At 40.6% G+C, this 21,673-nt stretch overlaps 3 protein-coding genes across 8 annotated transcripts; 2 read left to right on the top strand and 1 right to left on the bottom strand.

Moving 5' to 3' along the window:
- The first annotated feature begins 485 nt into the window (after positions 1-485).
- On the top strand, positions 486-3,484 carry LOC117584270 (dihydrolipoyllysine-residue acetyltransferase component of pyruvate dehydrogenase complex, mitochondrial). 3 transcript variants are annotated; one of them, XM_034273084.1, is made up of 7 exons: positions 486-817; positions 1,261-1,436; positions 1,499-1,801; positions 2,075-2,244; positions 2,301-2,649; positions 2,715-2,817; positions 2,881-3,484. In XM_034273084.1, the coding sequence occupies exons 1-7, from the start codon at positions 654-656 to the stop codon at positions 3,008-3,010; spliced, it is 1,395 nt and encodes a 464-aa protein (XP_034128975.1). In that variant the 5' UTR covers positions 486-653; the 3' UTR covers positions 3,011-3,484. The 3 variants fall into 3 exon arrangements, with proteins under 3 accessions (XP_034128975.1, XP_034128974.1, XP_034128973.1); XM_034273083.1 differs by having other exon boundaries at positions 1,499-1,897; XM_034273082.1 differs by having other exon boundaries at positions 487-817; positions 1,499-1,897; positions 2,027-2,244.
- A 988-nt stretch (positions 3,485-4,472) lies between these two features.
- On the bottom strand, positions 4,473-6,974 carry LOC117584388 (clavesin-1). Of its 2 annotated transcripts, none has more exons than XM_034273242.1 (4): positions 6,845-6,974; positions 6,371-6,663; positions 4,901-5,362; positions 4,473-4,822 (listed from the first exon to the last, which is right to left on the bottom strand). In XM_034273242.1, the coding sequence occupies exons 2-4, from the start codon at positions 6,608-6,610 to the stop codon at positions 4,640-4,642; spliced, it is 885 nt and encodes a 294-aa protein (XP_034129133.1). In that variant the 5' UTR covers positions 6,611-6,663; positions 6,845-6,974; the 3' UTR covers positions 4,473-4,639. The 2 variants fall into 2 exon arrangements, with proteins under 2 accessions (XP_034129133.1, XP_034129134.1); XM_034273243.1 differs by having other exon boundaries at positions 6,371-6,659; positions 6,844-6,962.
- Positions 6,975-12,654: 5,680 nt separating this feature from the next.
- LOC117584019 (alpha-tocopherol transfer protein-like) lies at positions 12,655-21,612 on the top strand. Of its 3 annotated transcripts, none has more exons than XM_034272752.1 (8): positions 12,655-12,958; positions 19,898-20,146; positions 20,211-20,302; positions 20,415-20,568; positions 20,628-20,753; positions 20,807-20,985; positions 21,049-21,199; positions 21,268-21,314. In XM_034272752.1, the coding sequence occupies exons 2-8, from the start codon at positions 19,960-19,962 to the stop codon at positions 21,312-21,314; spliced, it is 936 nt and encodes a 311-aa protein (XP_034128643.1). In that variant the 5' UTR covers positions 12,655-12,958; positions 19,898-19,959. The 3 variants fall into 3 exon arrangements, with proteins under 3 accessions (XP_034128643.1, XP_034128644.1, XP_034128642.1); XM_034272753.1 differs by lacking the exon at positions 12,655-12,958 and adding an exon at positions 17,046-17,160; XM_034272751.1 differs by lacking the exon at positions 12,655-12,958 and having other exon boundaries at positions 19,960-20,146; positions 21,268-21,612.
- The last annotated feature ends 61 nt before the right edge of the window (positions 21,613-21,673 follow it).

Here is a 21,673-nt window from a genome sequence, read left to right as displayed (position 1 = left end):
TGACGCTGTTTTGACCCAATAAACGGAGGGAATTTGAATCAATTCGTTGCCATTAAAATCATTTCCATAAATGGTGTAAATGCATGCAAAATTCCGTCTACAAAGCTTTTGAAATATTCAAACAAAAGACAACCCTGAACTAGGCGCCAACTATCGATAGACTGTCATCAACGATTGGAATGCTCGAGTTATCGTCAGGGTGTTCGCTTACTTACTTACACCTTCTTAGTTTGAACTGTATTTTGTAAACAAACCAATAAAAAGAAGCAAAGAAAACTAGTAAATCGTGTGTAGAATTAATTCCTGAATCGGATAAAAGTATAGTTCCATGGCCAAGGGTCTTAACTTGCTAGCAATATCAAACCAAATATCTAAGTCTAGCTAAGTGATTTCTGTCGACGGACTGTTTATTTTGAAAATTATTAGGTACATTTTGGTATATTTTTGTGGGTCAGACAGTATTTTTTGTCGATAAGTCCGTCACACTGTTATCACTAGAGGTCGACCCCGTAACATTTTGTAAATTTTTTCGACTTTGCCGCATTCGAATCGATCTATTTGTCTAAATTTTAAACACCAAAGCAACGCGTCTAGACCGCCCGCTGCCGACTGAAATTCAAGCGCTAACACAGAGATAGAACGGAGATAGGACAATGCTGCGCTCCCTTGCAACGACACGAAACGAATTGGGGGCCCTGCGAGCGGTGCTCCTCCGACGACCAGCCACTGCCTGCCTCCGACGCGGCGATGGACAGGTTGGAGTGCGTGCCCTCAGCACCCGCCTGCTGACCAATGCCAGGAAACTCCAAGCTAGCAGGTACCATCAATTCACATCCCACTCTTGCCTGCTGCCTGCTCTCCCCCTTTCGTTGAGGTTAGAAATTGTTGTGTAATATTGCAAATGATGCAGCAGGAGCGACCCAGCAAAAGGGGGAGAGTGGAAGGCGAGTGAGGTGCAGAGGCAGAGGCAACGGCAACGACAGAGCTATCTGCTGATTGACGGCGTCGTGTCCAAGTATTTAGCAATGTGTGCGTGAGCGTGTTTCAGTGCGTGTCGTTGTCGTGCCTCAAGGTCGTGCATACATATGATGCGTGATAATGCTGATAATGATGGAAATGTTGGCCAAATTTGCTGCCGTGTGCTTTCCACGTGTGAATGTGTGTGTGTGTTTGTGTGCATGAACATATAAACAATCAGACAATCAGCTGATTGAACAGCCAGTAAATGGATGCAAAATTCACGAACAATTCTCGATGCAGGTCCATATTGATCAACAGCCGGCCCCGGTCGGTCAACGCCTGGAGCTATAATTTTGCCCGCAACTATGCCAGCCTGCCGGAACATCTCCGTGTGCCTCTTCCTGCCCTATCGCCCACCATGGAGCGAGGCTCCATTGTCAGCTGGGAGAAGAAGGAGGGCGACAAACTCAACGAAGGTGGGTAGGCTTTTGCTTCGGTCATAATCTATTATCCATTTATATACAACTGCCACTTTCAGGTGACCTTCTGTGTGAAATTGAAACCGACAAGGCCACCATGGGCTTCGAGACACCGGAGGAGGGCTATTTGGCCAAGATCCTGATACCCGGCGGCACCAAGGATGTGCCCATTGGCCAGCTGCTGTGCATCATTGTGAACGATCAGGCCAGCGTGGCTGCATTCAAGGACTTCAAGGATGATGCACCGGCTGGCGCGCCAGCAGCTGCAGCAGCACCCCCACCACCACCGCCACCAGCAGCCGCTGCACCTGCACCAGTTGCCGCACCACCGCCAGCAGCAGCACCCGCACCCGCACCCGCAGGTACCTCCCAGACCGCTGCCGAACAACGTGGCGATCGGGTGTATGCCAGCCCCATGGCCAAGAAACTAGCCGAAGCACAAAAGCTGCGCCTACAAGGTTGTACATCCCATATCCAACTCATCCACATCCTGCTGTGTGCATGCACCGCTCGACTAAATACCTCTTACCCCCCCACCTAGTCCCCGTCCAAATGTTCTGTTACTAATCCCCGGCTTTTGTGTGCAGGCAAAGGCAGTGGCGTCCATGGCTCAATTAAATCCGGTGATCTTGCAGGCCAGCAGCCTGCTGCTGCAGCTAAATCGGCACCACCCAAGGCAGCACCCGGTGCCCGCTACACGGACATCCCGGTGACCACCATGCGGGCGGTGATTGCCAAGCGTCTGCTGGAGTCCAAGACTCAGCTGCCCCACTACTACGTAACGGCGCAGTGCCAAGTGGACAACGTAAGTAAGCGACAAATTGGAATGGTCCTCCCAACTCACTTTTCCCACCTTTGCAGCTGTTGAAGTTCCGCGCCAAGGTCAACAAGAAGTACGAGAAGCAGGGCGCCCGTGTCTCTGTTAATGATTTTATTATCAAGGCCACTGCCATAGCGAGTCTCAAGGTGCCTGAGGCCAACTCAGCCTGGATGGACTCGGTCATACGCCAGTACGACGATGTTGATGTCTCTGTGGCCGTTTCCACGGAAAAGGGTCTCATCACGCCCATTATCTTTGGTGCCGATCGCAAGGGCGTTCTAGATATCTCCAAGGATGTCAAGGAGCTGGCTGCCAAGGCGCGCGCCAATAAGTTGGCGCCACATGAGTTCCAGGGCGGCACCATCTCAGTGTCCAACTTGGGCATGTTCGGTATGGAAATCTCTTTCAAAATTGTGCAGAAAGTATACTTAAAATGTTGCTTCTCTTTTTCTCAGGTGTCAACCAATTCTGCGCCGTGATTAATCCCCCGCAATCGTGCATCTTAGCCATTGGCACCACAACGAAACAGCTGGTTCTGGATCCAGACAGCCTGAAAGGGTGAGCTCCATTCAGCGATCTTCTGCGAACCCTTAAGATAAAATCTTTGTGTCTCCATTTCAGCTTCAAGGAAATCAATCTGCTGACCGTCACTTTGAGCGCCGATCATCGGGTGGTGGATGGCGCTGTGGCAGCCAGATGGTTGCAACATTTCCGCGACTATATCGAGGATCCCCAGAACATGATATTGTAAATCGGCCCCGGCACCAATACCAACACCCACCACCCGAACTCCACCACAAGATTCTCGTAGGGACACGCCAACGAAACCAAAATTGGATAAAATGGATTCTATTCGATGTTACCCCCTATAGACGAGCGTACGCGTCCACGTATAAAATATTGTAAATTTTCGATTGGTTTTGCCGTCTTTCCTGGCACACACACTGGCACTCATCTGATTCTTAGCGCTATTTATATTTAATTGTGTAACATTCGGTGTAGTGTCTTATCTGGGGAAACGCAATAATACTATGAATGATATTCGAATTAACTCACTCTCAGAGCTGTAAATTTCCGTTTGATATACATTATAATACAATACAATACAATATATATAATAGTTTATGCTTTAATCAAAATTTGTTGATCATGTCCACTATGAAAATGGAGGCTAACTAGTTGAATGTCCAAGGACGCGTTGAAATAAACTCATAACACACACACACACACTCGCACGCATGTACTAGCCAATTATTCAAAAGATACGCAAAAAGGATTTTCATTTGAAAACGGTTAGGGAATATTCTCGTATTAGTTTGAATTGTCCATATGTGGATGCTTCTTGTTACGAAAATGTTACGATCTTGGCTGGGGTTATAGATAATTGTTTTATAGATTAATTAGCAATTAATATTCGCAATATTGTAGAGGGATATATCTCAATCTGAGCGAGCATAAGAGCCTCAACGGCTCTTAAGGAATTAAGTTTCTAGTGTATCCGTAGTAATCAGAATTCGGGAACGTGGCTCAACAAGTCAGAGTTATTAAGGACTTTAAGTACTTTCTCTATTTGAATAGACTCTTAATTCGAATCAGTGTTGAATTGTAATTTTTGTTGAATCGTAAATACTTTTGAATGGGAAGACCTGTTCAACATAAGTATTTTGTATCATTTGGTGAAGTGGGAACAGGTAGTACCCCTATAGGTAGTATTGAAGTAGTTGGTGAAGTGTCCGGATTCATGATATAAAAGTACCTTTAACTGCATATAATCGCTAAGAGAATAGGCAGCTGAAAATCAAAGTGAATCAGTCAACTGAAAGTTAAGTGAAATAGTTCTGCAAAAATGTGGTTTTTGTTTTTGATAGGTGATAGAAATAACTTCCAAATTGGTAGAGTAGTTGATAGGGTCTCGAATTTGTTGTTGAATTAGAGGGGAACTTCAGTAAATTAATAATTCAGTAAATTAAAAGAGGGGCTGGTAAAATCGAACGTACTTAGTAATGTAATCTGAAAATGATGTATACAAATAATCGTATGATATCCAATAAGTACCCGATAGATAATCAGCGTGAGTAAAAGGTTTCCAAAGAATTCTTAGTACAAATTAACTAGTAGCAAAGATATTCAATTTACCCTTCAAATCTCCCCCAAAGTATGCCAAGAACTTGCATCTTCCCCCAGAGTATGCCCAACAAAATCCACAATCAAAGTTTAGTTTTCTGTTTGGTTTATAGTATTATGTAACTAGTTAATTGCCAAAATGTTACGAACTAAGAAAACACATGTTGCAAGTATTTACAAATGTAGTAAGGATAAGCTAGGATCGAGTGCCACCTCTGGAATGTTTGGAGAGATGGTGTGGTGTGGTGTGGATGGATTACCACTGGGCGGGGCCCAGCTCGCTCCATTCGGAGACGTACTGGGACTGCTTCTCCAGGGCGGGGAACCACTCCTGGCCGCCATAATCGATGGCTGGCAGAGAGCCCTTGTAGTTGGCCGGAAGGATGGAGGGATCGAGGAACTTTTGCAGGGATTTCATGTCACTGCCATGGAAGTGCATCTGTTTCAAAACAGAAAAGAAAAGATACAAAATCAGTAAAATTCCCAATGCTTGCTTTATGGATGTGGTAACACTTACGCGCTTGTTCAGCTTCTCCTTGACGAAGGGCTTGAAGAGGGACCACACCATGTTGAAAATGAAGGGCTGCTTGACAAAGTGCACCTCCTTCATGCGTAGCGGCATTGCCTCCTGGATGAAGGTGAGCAGTCGCTTGGAGAAGCTCGGCGACAGTGCCTTCACCTGCTTCATGGCCAGGCCATCAAAGTCCATAATGCAGACAACACCACGCACCTGGGTCTCCTCCTCCAGCTGGGCGGCAATGTGTACCATGTAGAGCATGCGGAACATCTCATCGCTGCTGATCTCGCTGGGATCCCACAGTTTGCCACAGTTGACGATCAGCACACGACGTCCCTTCTGGTCGCAGTTTTTCAGGACATTGATCACGCTGCCCTTGATGAACTTCTCCTTCACCTGATCGACCAACAGGCCACGGACCAATGACGCATACTCCTTACGGAACGTGGCGGTGGTTTTCATCTGCAAAAACAAAGTTTGAAAAACAGTTGCCAAAAGGAAGCATTAGTAGCGGCACATTCTTAGATTACAATCGGACGATCGATAAGGCCATTCTTCTGACCGTTGGACAGAACAATAAAATGCTTATAAAACGTATGCGATGCCGGCTTCCTATGATGATAAAAACAAAATGGCGTGACTCGGATTTGTGGCATGATATGGTCAAGTCTCCTGGCGACTGGTGTTGTGTATTCAGTACATTACTCTCTACAAAAGATGTACATATAATATATGTACAGATGTACTTGGTATATGAATTGAATGAATCCCATTATAAATCGAATCCGCTTATCGTTTGACTCCCTCCTCGACTGCCTACTTGTGTCAGCGGGTTCAAAAGCGTATCAGCAGCGAGAAATGAGAACATTGACGATTTTTTTTCTTGTACCTAATTAATGATCATTTGTGGATCATACGTTGTTGGTTAACAACAAGAAGATGGAACCACTAGAGGATTGTTGGGAATACTTTGTGTTCTGCTTTCCCTCGTATCTCTATATTTTTCAATGCAATTCATTGCTCTCTAGCTAATCTTTTCTTCAGCTTCTATCCCTTTGCTTGAACTTAGGTTACAGTCCTCCTCTTTCCAATAACTCTCGTCTCTGTCCGATGTTTGCTGCCGATAAGAGACTTGAGACGCCCTAAACATTTGATTATCTTTCAAATACAGAGAAAAACAAAAATACCAAGTCACTTCGTCAGCCATTTGTTGATAGCGTGACAGCCATAGGGTCTTGTTTCTAAGGCGTTCGATTTATGTGTTTGAAAAAAGTGAATGATTAAAAGCAAGAGATGCAAGAAATGCAGTTACTAAAAGATATGCAAAGAATTTAATGGATTTTATGGATGTATAAGAGGAAGGGAAACTTTTCTGCATGCATAAAATGTGTACAGAGGAATGCAAGTTCAATGAGCTCAAGGAGTAACAATCCCAGAAGTGGTTCACTTTCAGGATCTGTATTGACGTACCTTTTCCAAAGCGCCTTCGGGATAGAAGTGGCAGGCGCGCAGGAAGACCGTGAGGAAGGCATCGTCATCCTTGTAGTGCAGCTCGGGTGTGGCTTTCAGCAGCTCCCGCAGCTTCAGGATGGCCTCGGCTTTCACCTCCTCTGTCTCACGCAGCTCCACGCGTGCAATTTCCACGGTCTCGGGCTTCAGATAGCCAACACGCAAATTGAATGCCTCCTCGCTGATATCGCTGGCCGCCATTGTAGCTTCTGGATTTGTATTTGGATTCTGGTATTACTTTGTGCGGGGGTGGCCTGCGTGTTTTAGAAATGCGTTTAAGCGGTTAATTTTTGCTGGAGATCACTGAATGCATTTTTCGAAAATTGCATCTTAATTTTGTGTACAATTTTGGACATCACTTTTGATTTGTTTGCTCAACGAACGAATCATTGATTGATCAATCATCCTGATTGACTTTAAGTTGGTTGTATTTACCTAAGTCTAGCGGTTAGTGCTCGGCTCTTAACTTTCAGCAAACTTTAGATATTTTTTCTAGTAGTGTTCTTTGTTTGTGCTTCCTCGCGACTCGTGCGGCTCTAGTCAACTGAATTTCGGTTTGCATTTGGAAACCCTTGTGAGTTAACTTCTATATTATATATATGGCGTCGTACAGCGATACGAAGCAGTTCGACTTGGCAGCAACGAAGCAGCGAGGCAGCAGCGCGATCGGTGGACGTCGACGTTGGGGCTTGACTTGATTCGACACGACTTCCATTCCATTCCTTATCTCTTGGACGAGCGTTGACTGGAAAGACAGAGAAAGAGAGTTTCAACAGCGAAAAAAAGGTCACCATTCCGACTGTCAATCACCTTACGCCCTTACACAGAGTGCAGCCCCAGATGAACCTGAACCCCAAACCCGAGCCCAAACGCAAGCCCGAGCTTTAGGCCAGACCTATTCCCGGCTGGGTTTTTTGTGTCGTCATTGATCGTTGAGATTGAGGCCTGACGATGTTGACATGTGGCTCAGATCTTGAACCCCTTACCTTAGCCTACCTCCCATCTCCATTCCCCGTTTCAGTTGTAGCGTGATAAGTAAAGTAAATTTGCCAAAAATTATAAGTATGAAAAAGCAATTACAGAAAGGCCATGCCAGCCGTGCCTGCCTACTGACAGCGGAAACAGTTCACAGTTTGTGAAGCTACACATAATGCCAATAAAACATCATGTTGACGCTTCGAGGTTGACTTGCTATTACCGTGTAGATGCCTAAGATTGTTATCTACCAAAGATTTCTGAGCTCAAATTAAGCTTAAATGTAATTTTGAATTTAGAAAAACGTTTCCTTGGATTGTAGTTTTATAGATACAAATTTTATTACATTTTCTGATATATTTAAAGTGGAATTTCTATGGAAAATTAATTGAGTTTATTGCTATTTTTGATGCATGATAGATATTAAATTGATGGAAAGGGATGGACCAAAAATATGTTTTACAAAAGATTCTTGAATTTATTATGGTTTTTAGATTAATTTCCAATTCTGTATAATTTAGGAACACTTTTTTCAACTATTCTTTTTCCCAGCAAGTATTACTGTAAATTACCTTTAAATTATACGCTTTCCCGAAGTTCCTAATGTTACATCTACCCCTTGTCTGTTCCCTTTATTATACAGGGTGTGCTAAACTACTTTCGACTAAAGTCCAAAAGCAGAGTGCTCAAGTCAAATGATAAGAGAGACCAAAAATATTTTGCTTCTATGGCTATTATCGAATTTTTCATGTTCTTGTTAAATGTACAGCAGAGGAGGAGCACAGCGGCAGAGACATGGCAGCGACATCGAAAGTATTCTAATCACAGCTCATAATCCTTATCAGCTGGCGGCCGAGCAGCGGCAGCAGCATCGGCGTAGGCAGATTGATCGACAGGCCCTGGCAGACAGTAAAAGCAGCGCTGCTTTCACATGCATTTTTGCTCTGCTTTCAGCGACAGCGGCAGCGCAGCGACAGATGCATTAATCAGCGCTGAATCAAGGTATAATAATGCAAGGTAGGGAAATTTTTTGTTCTAAAGCGACGCAAATTTTTCTCTTAAATGTTGTCTCCGAATTTGTCACAGATTTCACTGCCAAAAGAGTTTCAGATCAAATGACAAACGCTACTCACAAGCATACATCACCCTATCCTAATACACCCTGCGCTGACTGATCGATTATTGGTGTTCCTTGAGCTTTATTGGGCCAGCGAGCAGGTAGCAGATCGTTGCAAAGCGGAGGGTGGGAGTTGGCGGGGTTATTCTTTTCACACCTTTTTGTTTTGTTTTTCTTTCTTTTTAGTTCTTTGGGGCATTGTATCGTGTGATGAACGTTATCATTGTTGCTGCTGCTTTTGTCATTGATATTGTTATTGGATTCCGTTTGTCGTGTGATTGTGGGACGTGTTCGCTTCTTTGTTTTGCCATACCCGCAATATCACCCCAGCCCCTTGCTAAAGTCGACTTATACTCATTCTCAGGCACACTCTTACATTTCCTCACAAAACAGATATCGTATAATGTGTGTTGTGTTGCTTAGCTGTACACTTTGTGTAGTCATAGGGCAAAGTCTGCACACTTGATACGATTTGTTGTCGCTGGCTAAGGCGACGACGTGTAAGTATCCATTGGTAGTGGTAATGAGGGTATATAAGCTGAAGATGGATCTGTATCAAGGATCATACTAGGGGAGCTAGCAGAAATGCTAACAATCTTCAATAATATCTATTTAATACTGCGACCTGGGACGGAAATATATTTGTAGTTCATTGCTAACAAATTTGATATATGTCCATCTAATTAGCGGGTATCCCCTAGTCGCAATTGCTTCTCATTCTTTGTTGTTCTTTCATTGTTTTCGATTTCGCTCAAGTATTTGTTGTTTGTTTTTATTTACGAGCATTTGGATTACTTTTTTTTCAGTTGCTAAGCATTTTGTTCGTTTTTTATTTTGCTATTGTTGCTGTTTTTGCGACATCAGCTGCTTTATCGAGCTTCGCTTCTGTTTGTCCCTGCCCTGCCCCCTCTGTTAATGAGTATTTAAATACATTTGTTAAAAAGATAACGCACACGAATGCACTCTGTTCGATTTTCGTTTGATTTACTAGCAAAAAATACGAAAGATTCGATCAACAAACTTATCTTATGGCCCCACACGGCAGACCTGGCATCGAGCTCTTTCGGAACAGTGGGACAAAAGCGCTGCAAGAGCTACACAATTCCATGCTAATATTTCTATGTTCCCGTAGTAAGTCAACAACCTAATTATTTACAGCACAATGTTGGACTTATCGCTGGAATGACTGGGAAATTGATTCCTAATTTTATGGCCTTCGTACCACAAATCACTTCCCTTCCACGTTTCCATCAATGCCATAGCCAAGTTTTAAGATAAAGATTTGCAACATACACATAACAAAAAGTTTCCATGCATTCCGACAAGATAAGCTAAAAGTTAAAAGCGAAAAAGTAACAGCTGAAAGACCTGAATAAACTTAATAATTTTATATCGAAATGTGGATCAAATTAAGATAAACTATTGTGAACGAGAACTGTAACTTGCACTTTGAACATCTGAGGGGTAGAGCTTCACACCAGCTCGATACATGCATTCATGGTGTAAAAAAAACAAAAGAACTTTGCTTGCTGAGTAATTGTTGCAAGAGGTTTATAATTAACAACTGCTCAAAGTACACAAAATCAGTTTCATTCGATTGGTGGATCATTCCGTCACCAAAATGCTTTCACTTGTAGCTCCATTTGTTTCCAGCCGAACACATGTCTCTCGCCCAGACCAGAGTTAGACTTTGACTTTTTTCAATCGAAATCGCTGACGTCGCATGGGCTTGAACCTAAGCTAAACAAAGCAAAAAAACTACAAATGTATATGCCCATGGTACATGCACTTAGGGTTTAACGAGGGGGAAACCATGAATGAATAATATCCAAGTTTTGGGAATGGCAAAAATCTCTAAATGGCACTCGAAGGGATACTTTTTTGAGGGGTACTTGACAACAAGAATGGACAGAACTGAATAGTATTTAAATAATGATTAACAAACTATTTTTTCGAATTCTGTCATATTTAGGTAAACGTTGAAAATTCCATGAATTACTGACCAATGGCCAACACTCGCCAAATTCACCTGCCAAAGTCCCCTAAGGGGAAGTAAATATATTTAAGCCATAATTAATTTATTTATTCTAGCTATTAAATTAATACCCATTTTGGGAACTTTTTCCCAAAATTGTTGTATTTATTTATGACGTCGTAAAAGTATTTTACAGCAACAAATTGAAACATTTTAGCAACTTACACCGAGAAACCGCATATCGGTGTTTGTTTTTATTGCCTAGAAACCACTTTTGAAACTTAGCAAACAGCCAAAACAATGTATGGCAAAGTACTTGTAATTATATGAATAAACTTGACGCTTCATCGACCGTAACTGACCTTACCAGAGAGTCAAAGTACTCGCCAATTGCAAAACTGTCTTCGATAGTTGTTTAAGCCTTGATTTAGAACAACAATAAATCCACATTTTCTGTAGTTAATTCATATTTAATATATACATCATTTTTGGTCAGCTTCAACTATTCCATTTTGTTGGATAATTTTTACCTGGCTAACCGTGTTTACATAACACAATTATGTCATTAATCAACAGGCTATTTGTCTCTCAATACGCGGTCATTATCTTTATGGACGAACGCCTTCCATGCCCCTTCGGCACGACACAATTGTTTATGGCTGCAATAATTTAGATAGCTCAAAACTGGCAACACAATATTTATCAGCCAAGCAGATAACCGAAAGCTGTTCCCAAGAAGGCCAAAAAACTGCACACACGGTCAAATGAAGCAAAAGAAACTGCCAAGAACAAATGCAATGAACTTCACCCAAGTGACCTTCAGGCTCTTCAGTTGGGCGGGCCTAAAGAACGTTAAAAATTTGGAATTATCAAGTGCTACAATCAGCACAAATTTGGAAGCAAAAAACCATTGAAATTACTGAAGCATGAAGCAAAGTTCGAACCCCAAGGGGGCTTTCCTATACATGTGTAGCTAATTGAGAGATTAGGCACCTTAGGCTGATATACGTATCTCCAAGCTTATTAAAACCAGTTTATTGTTGGTTGGGGCAAGCAACTATTTAAAAACATAATTGAATATTCAGGTAAGTTAAAGGACCAGAGTCGATGCACTTCGTTTATACTCTTTCCATCTAAGGAACCTAAACCGGAGTGGAAACTCCAAGCAACTTGTCTTCTGCCATTCATTACCGTGTGCAAGCCAGGAGCACTTTTTCACGATTTGTGGTGGAAGCGGAAGGAGCAAGAGCAACAGCTCTGAATCTGAACAGATTCAGATGTGTTTCACATCTTTTTTCCTTGCATTTTTTGTTTGAATTTTACGCGCCTTCCTATTGTCTTTCAGCCCTGGTATTTCGGAATATTTCGGAATATAAGCTCAAATCCCGCCCTAAATTATCTCTTTAACTCCAACTAAAACAAGAATAGCTATTGTGGTGCCATCAAATCGACGCACCAGCAACGCACCTGCGGTGCTCGCCACGAGTGCTGCTGAGTCTGCCAAATTCACTCATGAGTGAGAAGAGAAAATTGAATTACTATCCGACGTACTTGCCATGTCTATCCACACTCAAGGTAACAGACAAAAATACTTTTTCATCTTATTTTAAATAAATGTATCTAAAACAATAAGAATATGTCCTTCTACATTCTTTTAGATGATCTGTATTTCAAAATTCTGGGGTAAATAGCTTAAACTAATAAATGTTCCCATATGTGTTTCACATCTTTTTTCCTTGCATTTTTTTGTTTGAATTTTACGCGCCATCCTATTGTCTTTCAGCCCTGGTATTTCGGTATATTTCGGAATATAAGCTCAAATTCCGCCCTAAATTATCTCTTTAATTTTTTTCACTCAAGTTTGTGGCTCTCTTTTATAACGCAAAAATGAGCACACTCAACTGAAATCTAGAGCCAGTGTTGCCAATTTAGCTAATTCACAGCAGCCCGAGCAGCTATATTTTAAATAGTTTGGCTTTTTCTAGCTTTTTCCTAAGATAGCTTAGCTTTTTATTGCCCCGATGAGTTGGCAGCACTGCTTAAACCTGAGCCAAGATGTACTAACTGTGGCCAATAAATGTTGTGCGCGCGCTCTGAGTTTACATTTCTACGCACTCTGTATTATTTGTTGTTTTTTAGTTTTTGTTTTTTTGTCAAGCTTGAGTTGGCCAGTTAATTAATAAGAAGAGCTTGGGAGCGCTATTCGTCATACCTGTTTCAGCCGCGTTGCCATTTGGACGTCGCCGCTCCGATATTATCTCATTCCCATTGTCCCAGCCCACTGTTGGATATTGTCGCGTTCGTGCTGCCTTCGAAGCTTTTCCTCCGTTTCCGCCCTTGCACTGCGCACAACAAAAAAACTTTTACAGTGAAACGTGAAAACTCTTACAGTACTCGAAGTACCGTTGCCAAAAATATTATATATTACTTTCGGTCCGTGCAGATCTTTGTCGGTTCGGTTCGGTTCGGTTTGATTTTTGCGGTAAGTTGCGTTAACATAGCGGCTTAGGATGGGGGGCTGTGTGTGTGTGTGTGTGTGTGCTCTGGGGGGCTCCAGGTAATGTTTTTTGGGCATTGTTGTTTTTGTTTTGGATTATGCGCATGCGCGAAGCAACATTTGACACACTTTCTGCCTTTGAGAGCGGAGCGGAGTGGAGTGGCGTCTCTTTCTGTCTGTTTGACTGCCACCAGGCAAGTTATGGCTCTGTGGTTGTTGGCCATAAAAACAATTACCACTTGCCGCTTGCCCCTGCCACTGCCACTGCCGCCTGCAATGTTTAATGCATTTCGTCAGGCGTGCGCAGGCGCTTTGATTCCGAACAGCGAACGCCACAGAGAGAGAGAGAGAGAGATAGAGAGCGAGAGACCTGTCCTCAGACCATGTCCAAATTTATCATAAGCTGTTGCACTTCCCCCCTTTAAGCTGCCGCATTCTCACAGATCTCAGATGCACTCACAGGGGCGGGGCTTGGGGGTGTTTTTAGCACGTCGATCTTCCTCAATAGATGATAATATCGCTGTAAAGTTTTTCTTTTTGTTTGATTTCATTAAGTGGAAATTGCCAAAGGCAAATGCGGTAGCTGCATACCGGATAGATGAGGATGCTTACGACTTACAAAACTAACAACACTTTCGTGTTAAAAATAAGTCTCATGTCTGAGATGCGATGAGATCAGTTATAAGTTATCATGTTGTTACTGGATCTGTGCGAAAATGTGATGAGAGTTATTAAAGTACCAGTAAGTGGGGGGGAAATTGAAGTGCAAAGAGTTTAGTGATTAAAATAATTAAATATTCCGTTTCAACTTTTAAGTGATAAAAGAGAAACTTTAATTTTACAAAATATACAAAGAAAAGAAAGTAAAGGCAATGAAGTGTTACATATTACTAAAACATAGTGGGATAAGTATTTTAGAAGAGTAGTAGAGAACAATTTTAAATGATTGAGAATTATATTGTTGATTTGTGTGCCTTGATAGCTAAAAAGGAAATGAATGAATCTCTATAAAGATTACCTTCGCTTCAAGATGATTGTGGAATATGTGATATTTTCTTTGCATTCATAAATCTTTCTATAAGCATGACGATACATATTTTAAACTTATAGAAATGGAGTTCTATTATACCATTTTGGGCTATCTAAGAAAAGTTTCCATTTCATTTATAAGATAATTCCTCTCAACAATGAGCCAAGTCTTCCCGTTTTATTGTGTTCTGCATTCCTATTTGTTGTTCTTTTTAAATAGTTCCAATGCAACCTTCTCGTTAATTCATTCACACTGAAGGCTGTTCCAGATGCATGAATGCAACAAAAAATATATATTTCCCCTATAGATCGTATTTCATCCTTCGAAGCAGTGTTTCCATTGCAATTGATTAGACTGCAACCTGCATATCCATGTATACGTGTGCATATGTATGCATATAATTCCATGCAAATGTAACCCAAATTAAATGTAAATTGATTGACGACACACACCATGCTGCTGCTGCTGCTGCTGCTCACACTGACTGGCAATTTTCAGCACTTGTTGGCACATTCCACATGGATCTGGCGTTCCGCTCAATTGGGTTTTAATTTGTGTTTTCTGATTCACGGGATCGATGGTCGCCGAAGCCTATAAATATTTCAGACAGCGACTGTCGAACCACTTGTGCTAATGACACCAGAAAAAAAGTGCCTGTGCGTGTTTTCCAATTCCAATTCCAATCGATTGTGTGGCATATTTGGCTAACTAATTTGGGCCCTCTTACCATCCATACATCTAATGCAATGCACACAAGTGCGGGTATTCTATAACAATTTGACCTTGCTGCTGACTACGAATTTTCGAGTTAGTTAAGTGAACTCAAAACCAGTTAGACATCTTTTTTAGGCGTTTGTTTATGTGTGGGCTTTGGAGTTTGCCTTAATTGTTAACATTTTGTCAAGTGAAGGATAAAATACTGTTGGTAGGTGCAAAAAAAACATACATAAGAATAAACGCCGTTATTGAATTAGAAAATTTACATATCTCTGATACACAACAGAAGTCGTAATTTGTACTTGGGAACTGAAGGCGAGTTTTTATGGACATTGCTCTTTTCGATTGGATCGACTGCTGCGGATCGAGTTGCTTTTGGATTTGCTGTTGGTTTTGCTTTTGGTTTTGGCATTGTGAAAGAAAACGAAACCGGCTATTCCTGATTCTATAGAATGATATTTATTTAGTATTTGAGAGCCGGTTTGTTCAGTGGGTGATTCTCGTACCAAACGTTTGGGTGGAGAGTTTCCTATTTTAAATGCTATAAGTGAGACCACAAGCGTGAGTTTTGTGGACAAATTCCGTTTTGTCTATTTGCCCCAGATAGAGGATAAGCCCCCAAAATGTGTGATAAAAAACAGGGGGAGTTTCATAGATTAGGTAGGTTCCGGTATAGACAAACATCAAGACGAGTTTGAGAAGGGATAGGAGGAGGCTTTCTTAAATTAAGATTGCCAAACGTTCTATGACGACAGTGTGAATTCCACACACAATTCTTACTCAACAATTCTAGTATTTATATATTTATTTACAATTATTTCACCCTTACTCGTATTTCTGGAAGCTTTGCTGAACAATTTTCTGGATACTTGGCTGTCAATTGCTGAGAATTATAATACTTCAGAACACACTCGAGTGCATGACATCATTTAAGAGAAAAAGGGCAAATTAAAAGTCTAAAATTTCCATTCCACTTGGTTTCATGCAAAGAATTATCTGTGTAAATTGAAGATGCAGTTTAATTGTGATAAAGTCGAACTTTAGAGCCCCACTCAACAGTTCAAAAGATCAATTCATCTTCAGCTTATAGAACTTTCCTCAACGTTCAACTGAAATTAAAGCTAATTTACATATCAAGCTGTGATTACTTTCATTGATTTGTTTATAACCGGCTAATTGCAGTGGAATCGTATCTGTTTATATCACAGCGAGTACGAGTATAAAAACAAATTCAAATCGTTTACACTGCCCAATCGATTGATATTCAAGGCACGTTATAGGCATTAGACTTTTGATCCGCGCTGGCATTGTACAATATATTGTAGAGCACATCACCACATAAATATCTAGTAGAGTGTCCCATTTATGAGTCAGGGACAGCGACTTGAACTGATCTTGAACGGGGTTGCAGTTGACGCAGAACTGAAAGATTGGCACTTTTTTGGCACAATCATTCTGTGATTTTGACCTCCCCTCCAACTCTTCATTGAGACACTTTCAATTAGCTCTTCATCAAAAGTGAAGCTTAATTTATTATGGCAAGTCATGCATTTAGTTTTTTATACACTCTCAGAGGGTATTAAAAGTCTTAAAACGTCTTCAAAAAAATATTTAAGTATAAGAAAAGTAAATAAAATGGATTTCAAGACAACTACCCAGCATTCCTCTCGCTCAATGTTTCCTTTAGTTCTTGATCAATAAACACTACAAAGATTAAAGTGTAATTCCACACAAAGTGTACTAAAAACTTCGACCTTTATAAGCTTCGTTTCCCAACTAAACAAACAACTGCTCCGTCATCTTTTGTGGCACTACAATCACTGCAAAAAAATAAAAAGAAACAATTGAGAAAAAACCATAATTTGCATTTAATAGCCAGATAGTTGCTGCTATTGACTGGTTTATTTATGCACATCATGGTGGCTTTTATTCCTTACATCTAATATATTCAAGGGGCGGGAATCAAGTGCATTTCAAATTTTATGACATTTTTAAGGCTCTCGTCTTGTTATTGTTTTGTTGTGCAGTTGTTAACTGGAATACGATTAGACATCACTGTTGGCTTTACGGATTAATTCAGCTGTGTGAGCTAATCTACTGTGTATATACAATAATTGTCCGGGAGGGGCCCCCGACTTCGGTGTGTGGACACAGCCCCGATTAGACTTTGAAAAGAAATTGGAATTTGAATGGCAATGTGCCATTGCTTCTTTGTTCTTTATTTCTTTTGTACGGACAGATACCAGTTATCAGCTTAGAAGTGTTACTGCTACTGGCATTATGTATTCAGTATTTCCAGAGTGATAGTCGGACAAATTGCAGTTCGTTTCTTGGGTCCACAGTTTCCGCTTGTCGCTCGTTGCAAGTGACAGAGGAACGCCTCACTTCAGTTTGGATTGTGGCAAGAAAAAGGCCACAAAAAGTTCAGCGAAAACAAAAAGTAAGATACAAACTCGAGCCAGTATTGTATTGAATTGTATTGTATTTTGTATAATTATTGAGGCAGGGTGAAGTTGAGTGAGGCACATACCGGTAATGCCTGTTTATCTCCGTTGGTGTACCTTAGTAATTATTTGACTGGCTACAGACTTTGAACAGTCTGATCAGCAAGTAGTTTTCCCATTGAAAACATCGAAAAGGTTGAGATCGAGGTACAGTGTGCATAGCATAGGTACATATTAAAATTAATCAGTCGTATGATAATAACAAAAACCAAACCTTATAACAAAGTACTTAACATTTATGGAAAAGTAAAAGGGAAGGGAAAACTTTGTGTAGCTCATGAATAGGATGCTGAAATGATCGCCTGACAAAGTTAAAGGTGAATGGAAATCTAAAAATTTATAAAAATCAATAGCAATTTATTTAATGCATTATCAAAAGAGGTTCTTGAAACTATACATCATTATGGTGACTCAGGCACGATCGGAATCTTCTGTTAAGAGATAATGGGAGTTATTTTCCTTTCATTGATTCGTTGAACAAAAGAGTAAATTATATATCAAGGATTTAATGGTACCACTTCCTTTCACCCTTTTAAAACTTCAGTTTTTTCTGTACACATAAAGATGTCCAAATTAAGAGTTGTTTCAATGTCAACCAGAATCAGGATCTTCCCTTCCACGAAAAATGTCCCTTTCATTTCAAAAACTTGTTTTGTTGTTCCATTGTTCAACTAAATCACAATGTCACAATAAACTTGATTATCTCTTTCTTCTGCCGTCAGAAGTGCATGCACATTGGCATATATTTATATATGACCTTACAGAAACAGAATATCTTAACGAACCTGATCTTTAACTGCTGAATCATCTTGAGTGTGCTCTTGTTCCACCACATTGGGGAATGCCTTAACAAAGAGTGGAGTTCTTTGACACAAACTTTGTGTGAAGAAGTGCAGAAGAGTGATCAAATGTAATAATTTCTGCACAACTCAAAGGTCACCCAGTATAAAGATTTGTCCAACACCTTTCCTCTTGGAAAATGATGAAATTATACAGAAATTGGAATTTGAATTGCTCGTTTTAGTTATTTGAAATTAAAGTAATTTAACGTAACATGAATTATAGTAATTGCCATAAATGGCATTAGCTGGGAAGTGATTTTATGTCATATTTTCATCTTAAATTTATCCCCATTTTGACTTGACATCTTGCATGCGACTAATTGAACTTAAATTAAAGTTTCTCGCTACAGAAATAGACTTCCACCTAATATATAACTTGGAGTATGTCACTTTTGGTTTTTGTTTCTTGATTTAATTGGATTTAACAACAGACCCAAATAAAGACAACAAAAAAACTGACCAACTAATTAATATGCGCATAACTTTATGGGCTGTTGAACTTCAAAACAAATCCAAACACACACAAAAACAAAAAGCAAATAAAAGCAAAGCAAGGCATAAATAACCCGGAGATTCATTGACGAAGTTTCTGGAGACAACCCAAAAAATAATAAGACACACAAAAGACTTCACACAGAAGTCTGAGAGCAAACGCATGTCGGGCCATAATTGGTCTCTGACTTTCGGAGTTTCTTAGATATACAAAACTCAAACTTGGCCTTGACTTTTACCTTGATTCGTCTTGACCGCACAATGTCGAGACACATATTAAAAAGCTTACACACACACACACACAGGAAAAGCCAATATAAAAATCTTACTAATTGCTTTAATCGCAAGAGCAGCACTAAATCAGATTTAATGGACTGCTATTTGCACTTCAATTTTCGGTAGTTCACTCTAAGCGACTGCTTCCTCTACTCTCCGCTCATTTCTCATACGGTATTTAGTGTGCCATTGTCAAGTCCTTCATGACAGGGCAAAGATAACTGCCAACTCACATATTGCTACGTCACCGAATCGAATGGTCTTTTCGAGGTGTTGCCAAGGCGTCTGCGAGCCAAATGGGCGGACCACGTTTCGGTTTTTCGAATAGCCAAAAAAAGCATAAAATATTTTGAAGGGGAAAGTAAATTTGTGGCTTGCAGAAGATGGGAGACTCTTTCCAGCAATATTCTTTGCAATGTTTCAATATAATAAATGTTTGATTACGAATATTTAATCTCTTTAAATGAATAAATGAATAAATGAATAACGAAAATCCCAATCAATAGCAAAATGAAAAGGCTAATGTTCTTCGATCTAGATATGATAAATATTCATCAGTATCCAATCATTAATAACAAACGGAAACTATCCTTGAAGTGATTATGTTCCGGGGACTTCACCCTCTATGCACTTCTCCAATGATTCCGATCGGTTGCATGAGCCCTGACCAACATTTGATACCCATTACCGGTAAGGGTATACACTTATCTGAGTGGCTGACGAACGCACGTTGTGCGACCAGTTTTGGGCGCTATTGTCTATTCGTCGAACGATCTTTTCCTCACCCATGCACCCCCTTTGACCGTAAGTCTAGCTGTTTGTGCGAGCCGCTTCCTCCGTTGTGGCTATTTTTCGGCGTTTTTGGTCTATGAAGATCAGCATTGAGTCATACATAAACATGGGCATACGGACATAGACACACAGACAGACCTATTGGACAGTTTCAGGCATTGAACTGCTGCTGCGGAAGTAACCCAGTTGTGCCAATCGACTTGAGGAAACGCTTGCCAAACCACTCAAAATGTTTAAGCCCAAACCTAAACAATTTTATTCTCGTTCGCAGCCTGAATCAGTGAACAACATCACAGCAGATCGGACGATCATCAGCCAAACAGAAACACTAAAATGGGAAAGGCAGAGTGCATTAGCTACGATGAACAGCAGCTGCCATACATTGATCTGGGCTCGGCTCGCATTCGCATGGAAAAGGAGCCGGCACCCGAATGGGCACTCAAGAAGGCACAGGATGAACTTCGGGAAACTCCGGGGCACAAGGAGCAGGCCATCAAGGAGCTAAGGGAACTTATACAAAGTAAGTAGGAAATATCAACTAGCTTTGGTATATAATTTCTGATGTGTGCTTCTGTATTGTTTAGATGAAAAGTATTTAAACTTGCCACTGGATGATGAGTACATGATGATGTTCTTGCGTCCAACCCATTACTATCCAGAGAGCGCCCTGAAAAGGGTAAGTGTTCAGTGAATTTAAGATTTAAGATGTGAAACAAAAGTAGAGCAAAGGGAAGAAGACATTAAATTACAATAAATTCTCTTCTCCAACACTTTTGTTCCCTTTTCAGCTCAAGAACTTCTATCACATGAAACTGAAGTATGGCGTTGCCTGTGAGAATATAATCCCCTCAAAATTGCGCAATGTATTTGAGGCAAATATACTGAATCTATTGCCAGAAAGAGATCAACATGGTCGTCGTTTGCTAGTGCTAGAAGCAGGAAGTAAGTTATCATCAAACACACACTTTAAAGATCTCTCTTAATATTTATTTTCTCAACAGAAAAATGGAAACCTTCGCAGGTGCCGTTGCCCGATCTCTTCCGCGGCATACAGTTGACAGTTTTGGGTTCCATGGTGGAACCATATTCACAAATTTGCGGAGCAGTTGTCATAATTGATATGGAAGGTAAATAGCAACAAGAATTGGTATTTCAGAGATATTAATCTTCGTTTTTGTAGGTCTGCCACTTAGCCATATTACACAGTTTACACCATCATTTGCGGCCATGTTGTTGGATTATATACAGGAATGCATCTGCGTGCGCTTGAAGGCAGTTCACATTGTGAATAATTCGTACATATTCAATATGCTCTTTGCCATATTCAAGCCATTCATACGCGAAAAGCTGCGCAAGCGTGTAAGTACTCAGAGCTCTTAGATATTCCATTTGATTATTTACTATTCCACAATTTATTTGCAGATCTTCTTCCATGGCAAGGACTACAAGGCTTTGACATCTCACATTGAGGCCAGCGCCTTGCCACCGAAATATGGCGGCACTGCAACATGGGAACTGCCACCTGGCAAACTTCTGGGAGAGTTCTTCGAGTGTTATTCCAAGGACTATGAACGTGGGTTACTCTTACTCTTATTTCCTAGCTTATCAACTAATTTATTTCGGTCTATGTTTACCTTTCAGTTGCTGACAGCTATGGCTACTCTGCGGGCTATAAAATCAAGAAGTAGTCTACAAATTTCGCCAAGTTACCCTACCCGTAATACCCATACTTTCTCTCCCTTTCGATTCGTATTTTAGTCACTTAAGTCGGGTCATTTGTGATATTGCAAATATTATTGTACTATTATTAAGTAAAAGCAACGCTCAAAGATTCCCATGTTCGTGAACGAACCAATCATATTTTTTAGGGTTTTCTATGATGTATATTCGTATACCTCACGGACATAGGTACGCTTATATTGTTCTATTTGATAATTAACTGTTGATCAAACAATAAAGATGTGCAAATTTGTTGATACAATTAAATGAAATTTAATTTAGGAGTTTCTTGGAAAATATTTAATACAATTTTAGGAGCGAAATGACA

The sequence above is a fragment of the Drosophila guanche genome, unplaced genomic scaffold (assembly GCF_900245975.1).
Source record: "Drosophila guanche unplaced genomic scaffold, DGUA_6, whole genome shotgun sequence".
NCBI classification, from domain to species: Eukaryota; Metazoa; Arthropoda; class Insecta; order Diptera; family Drosophilidae; genus Drosophila; species Drosophila guanche.
The sequence above is the reverse complement of the archived record's forward strand: the minus strand, read 5'-3'. Positions and strand labels throughout refer to the sequence as shown.

Excerpts from the sequence above, each read along its gene's own strand:
- LOC117584270 (XM_034273082.1), top strand. The coding sequence starts at position 654 with ATGCTGCGCTCCCTTGCAACGACACGAAACGAATTGGGGGCCCTGCGA. Across the intron at positions 1,898-2,026 it reads ACAAAAGCTGCGCCTACAAG|GCAAAGGCAGTGGCGTCCAT; the intron begins GTTGTACATCCC and ends TTTTGTGTGCAG. Across the intron at positions 2,245-2,300 it reads CGCAGTGCCAAGTGGACAAC|CTGTTGAAGTTCCGCGCCAA; the intron begins GTAAGTAAGCGA and ends CCACCTTTGCAG.
- LOC117584388 (XM_034273242.1), bottom strand. The coding sequence starts at position 6,610 with ATGGCGGCCAGCGATATCAGCGAGGAGGCATTCAATTTGCGTGTTGGC. Across the intron at positions 5,363-6,370 it reads CCGAAGGCGCTTTGGAAAAG|ATGAAAACCACCGCCACGTT; the intron begins GTACGTCAATAC and ends TTGTTTTTGCAG. Across the intron at positions 4,823-4,900 it reads AGGAGAAGCTGAACAAGCGC|ATGCACTTCCATGGCAGTGA; the intron begins GTAAGTGTTACC and ends GTTTTGAAACAG.
- LOC117584019 (XM_034272751.1), top strand. The coding sequence starts at position 19,960 with ATGGGAAAGGCAGAGTGCATTAGCTACGATGAACAGCAGCTGCCATAC. Across the intron at positions 20,754-20,806 it reads TGTCATAATTGATATGGAAG|GTCTGCCACTTAGCCATATT; the intron begins GTAAATAGCAAC and ends TCGTTTTTGTAG. Across the intron at positions 21,200-21,267 it reads TTATTCCAAGGACTATGAAC|TTGCTGACAGCTATGGCTAC; the intron begins GTGGGTTACTCT and ends TTTACCTTTCAG.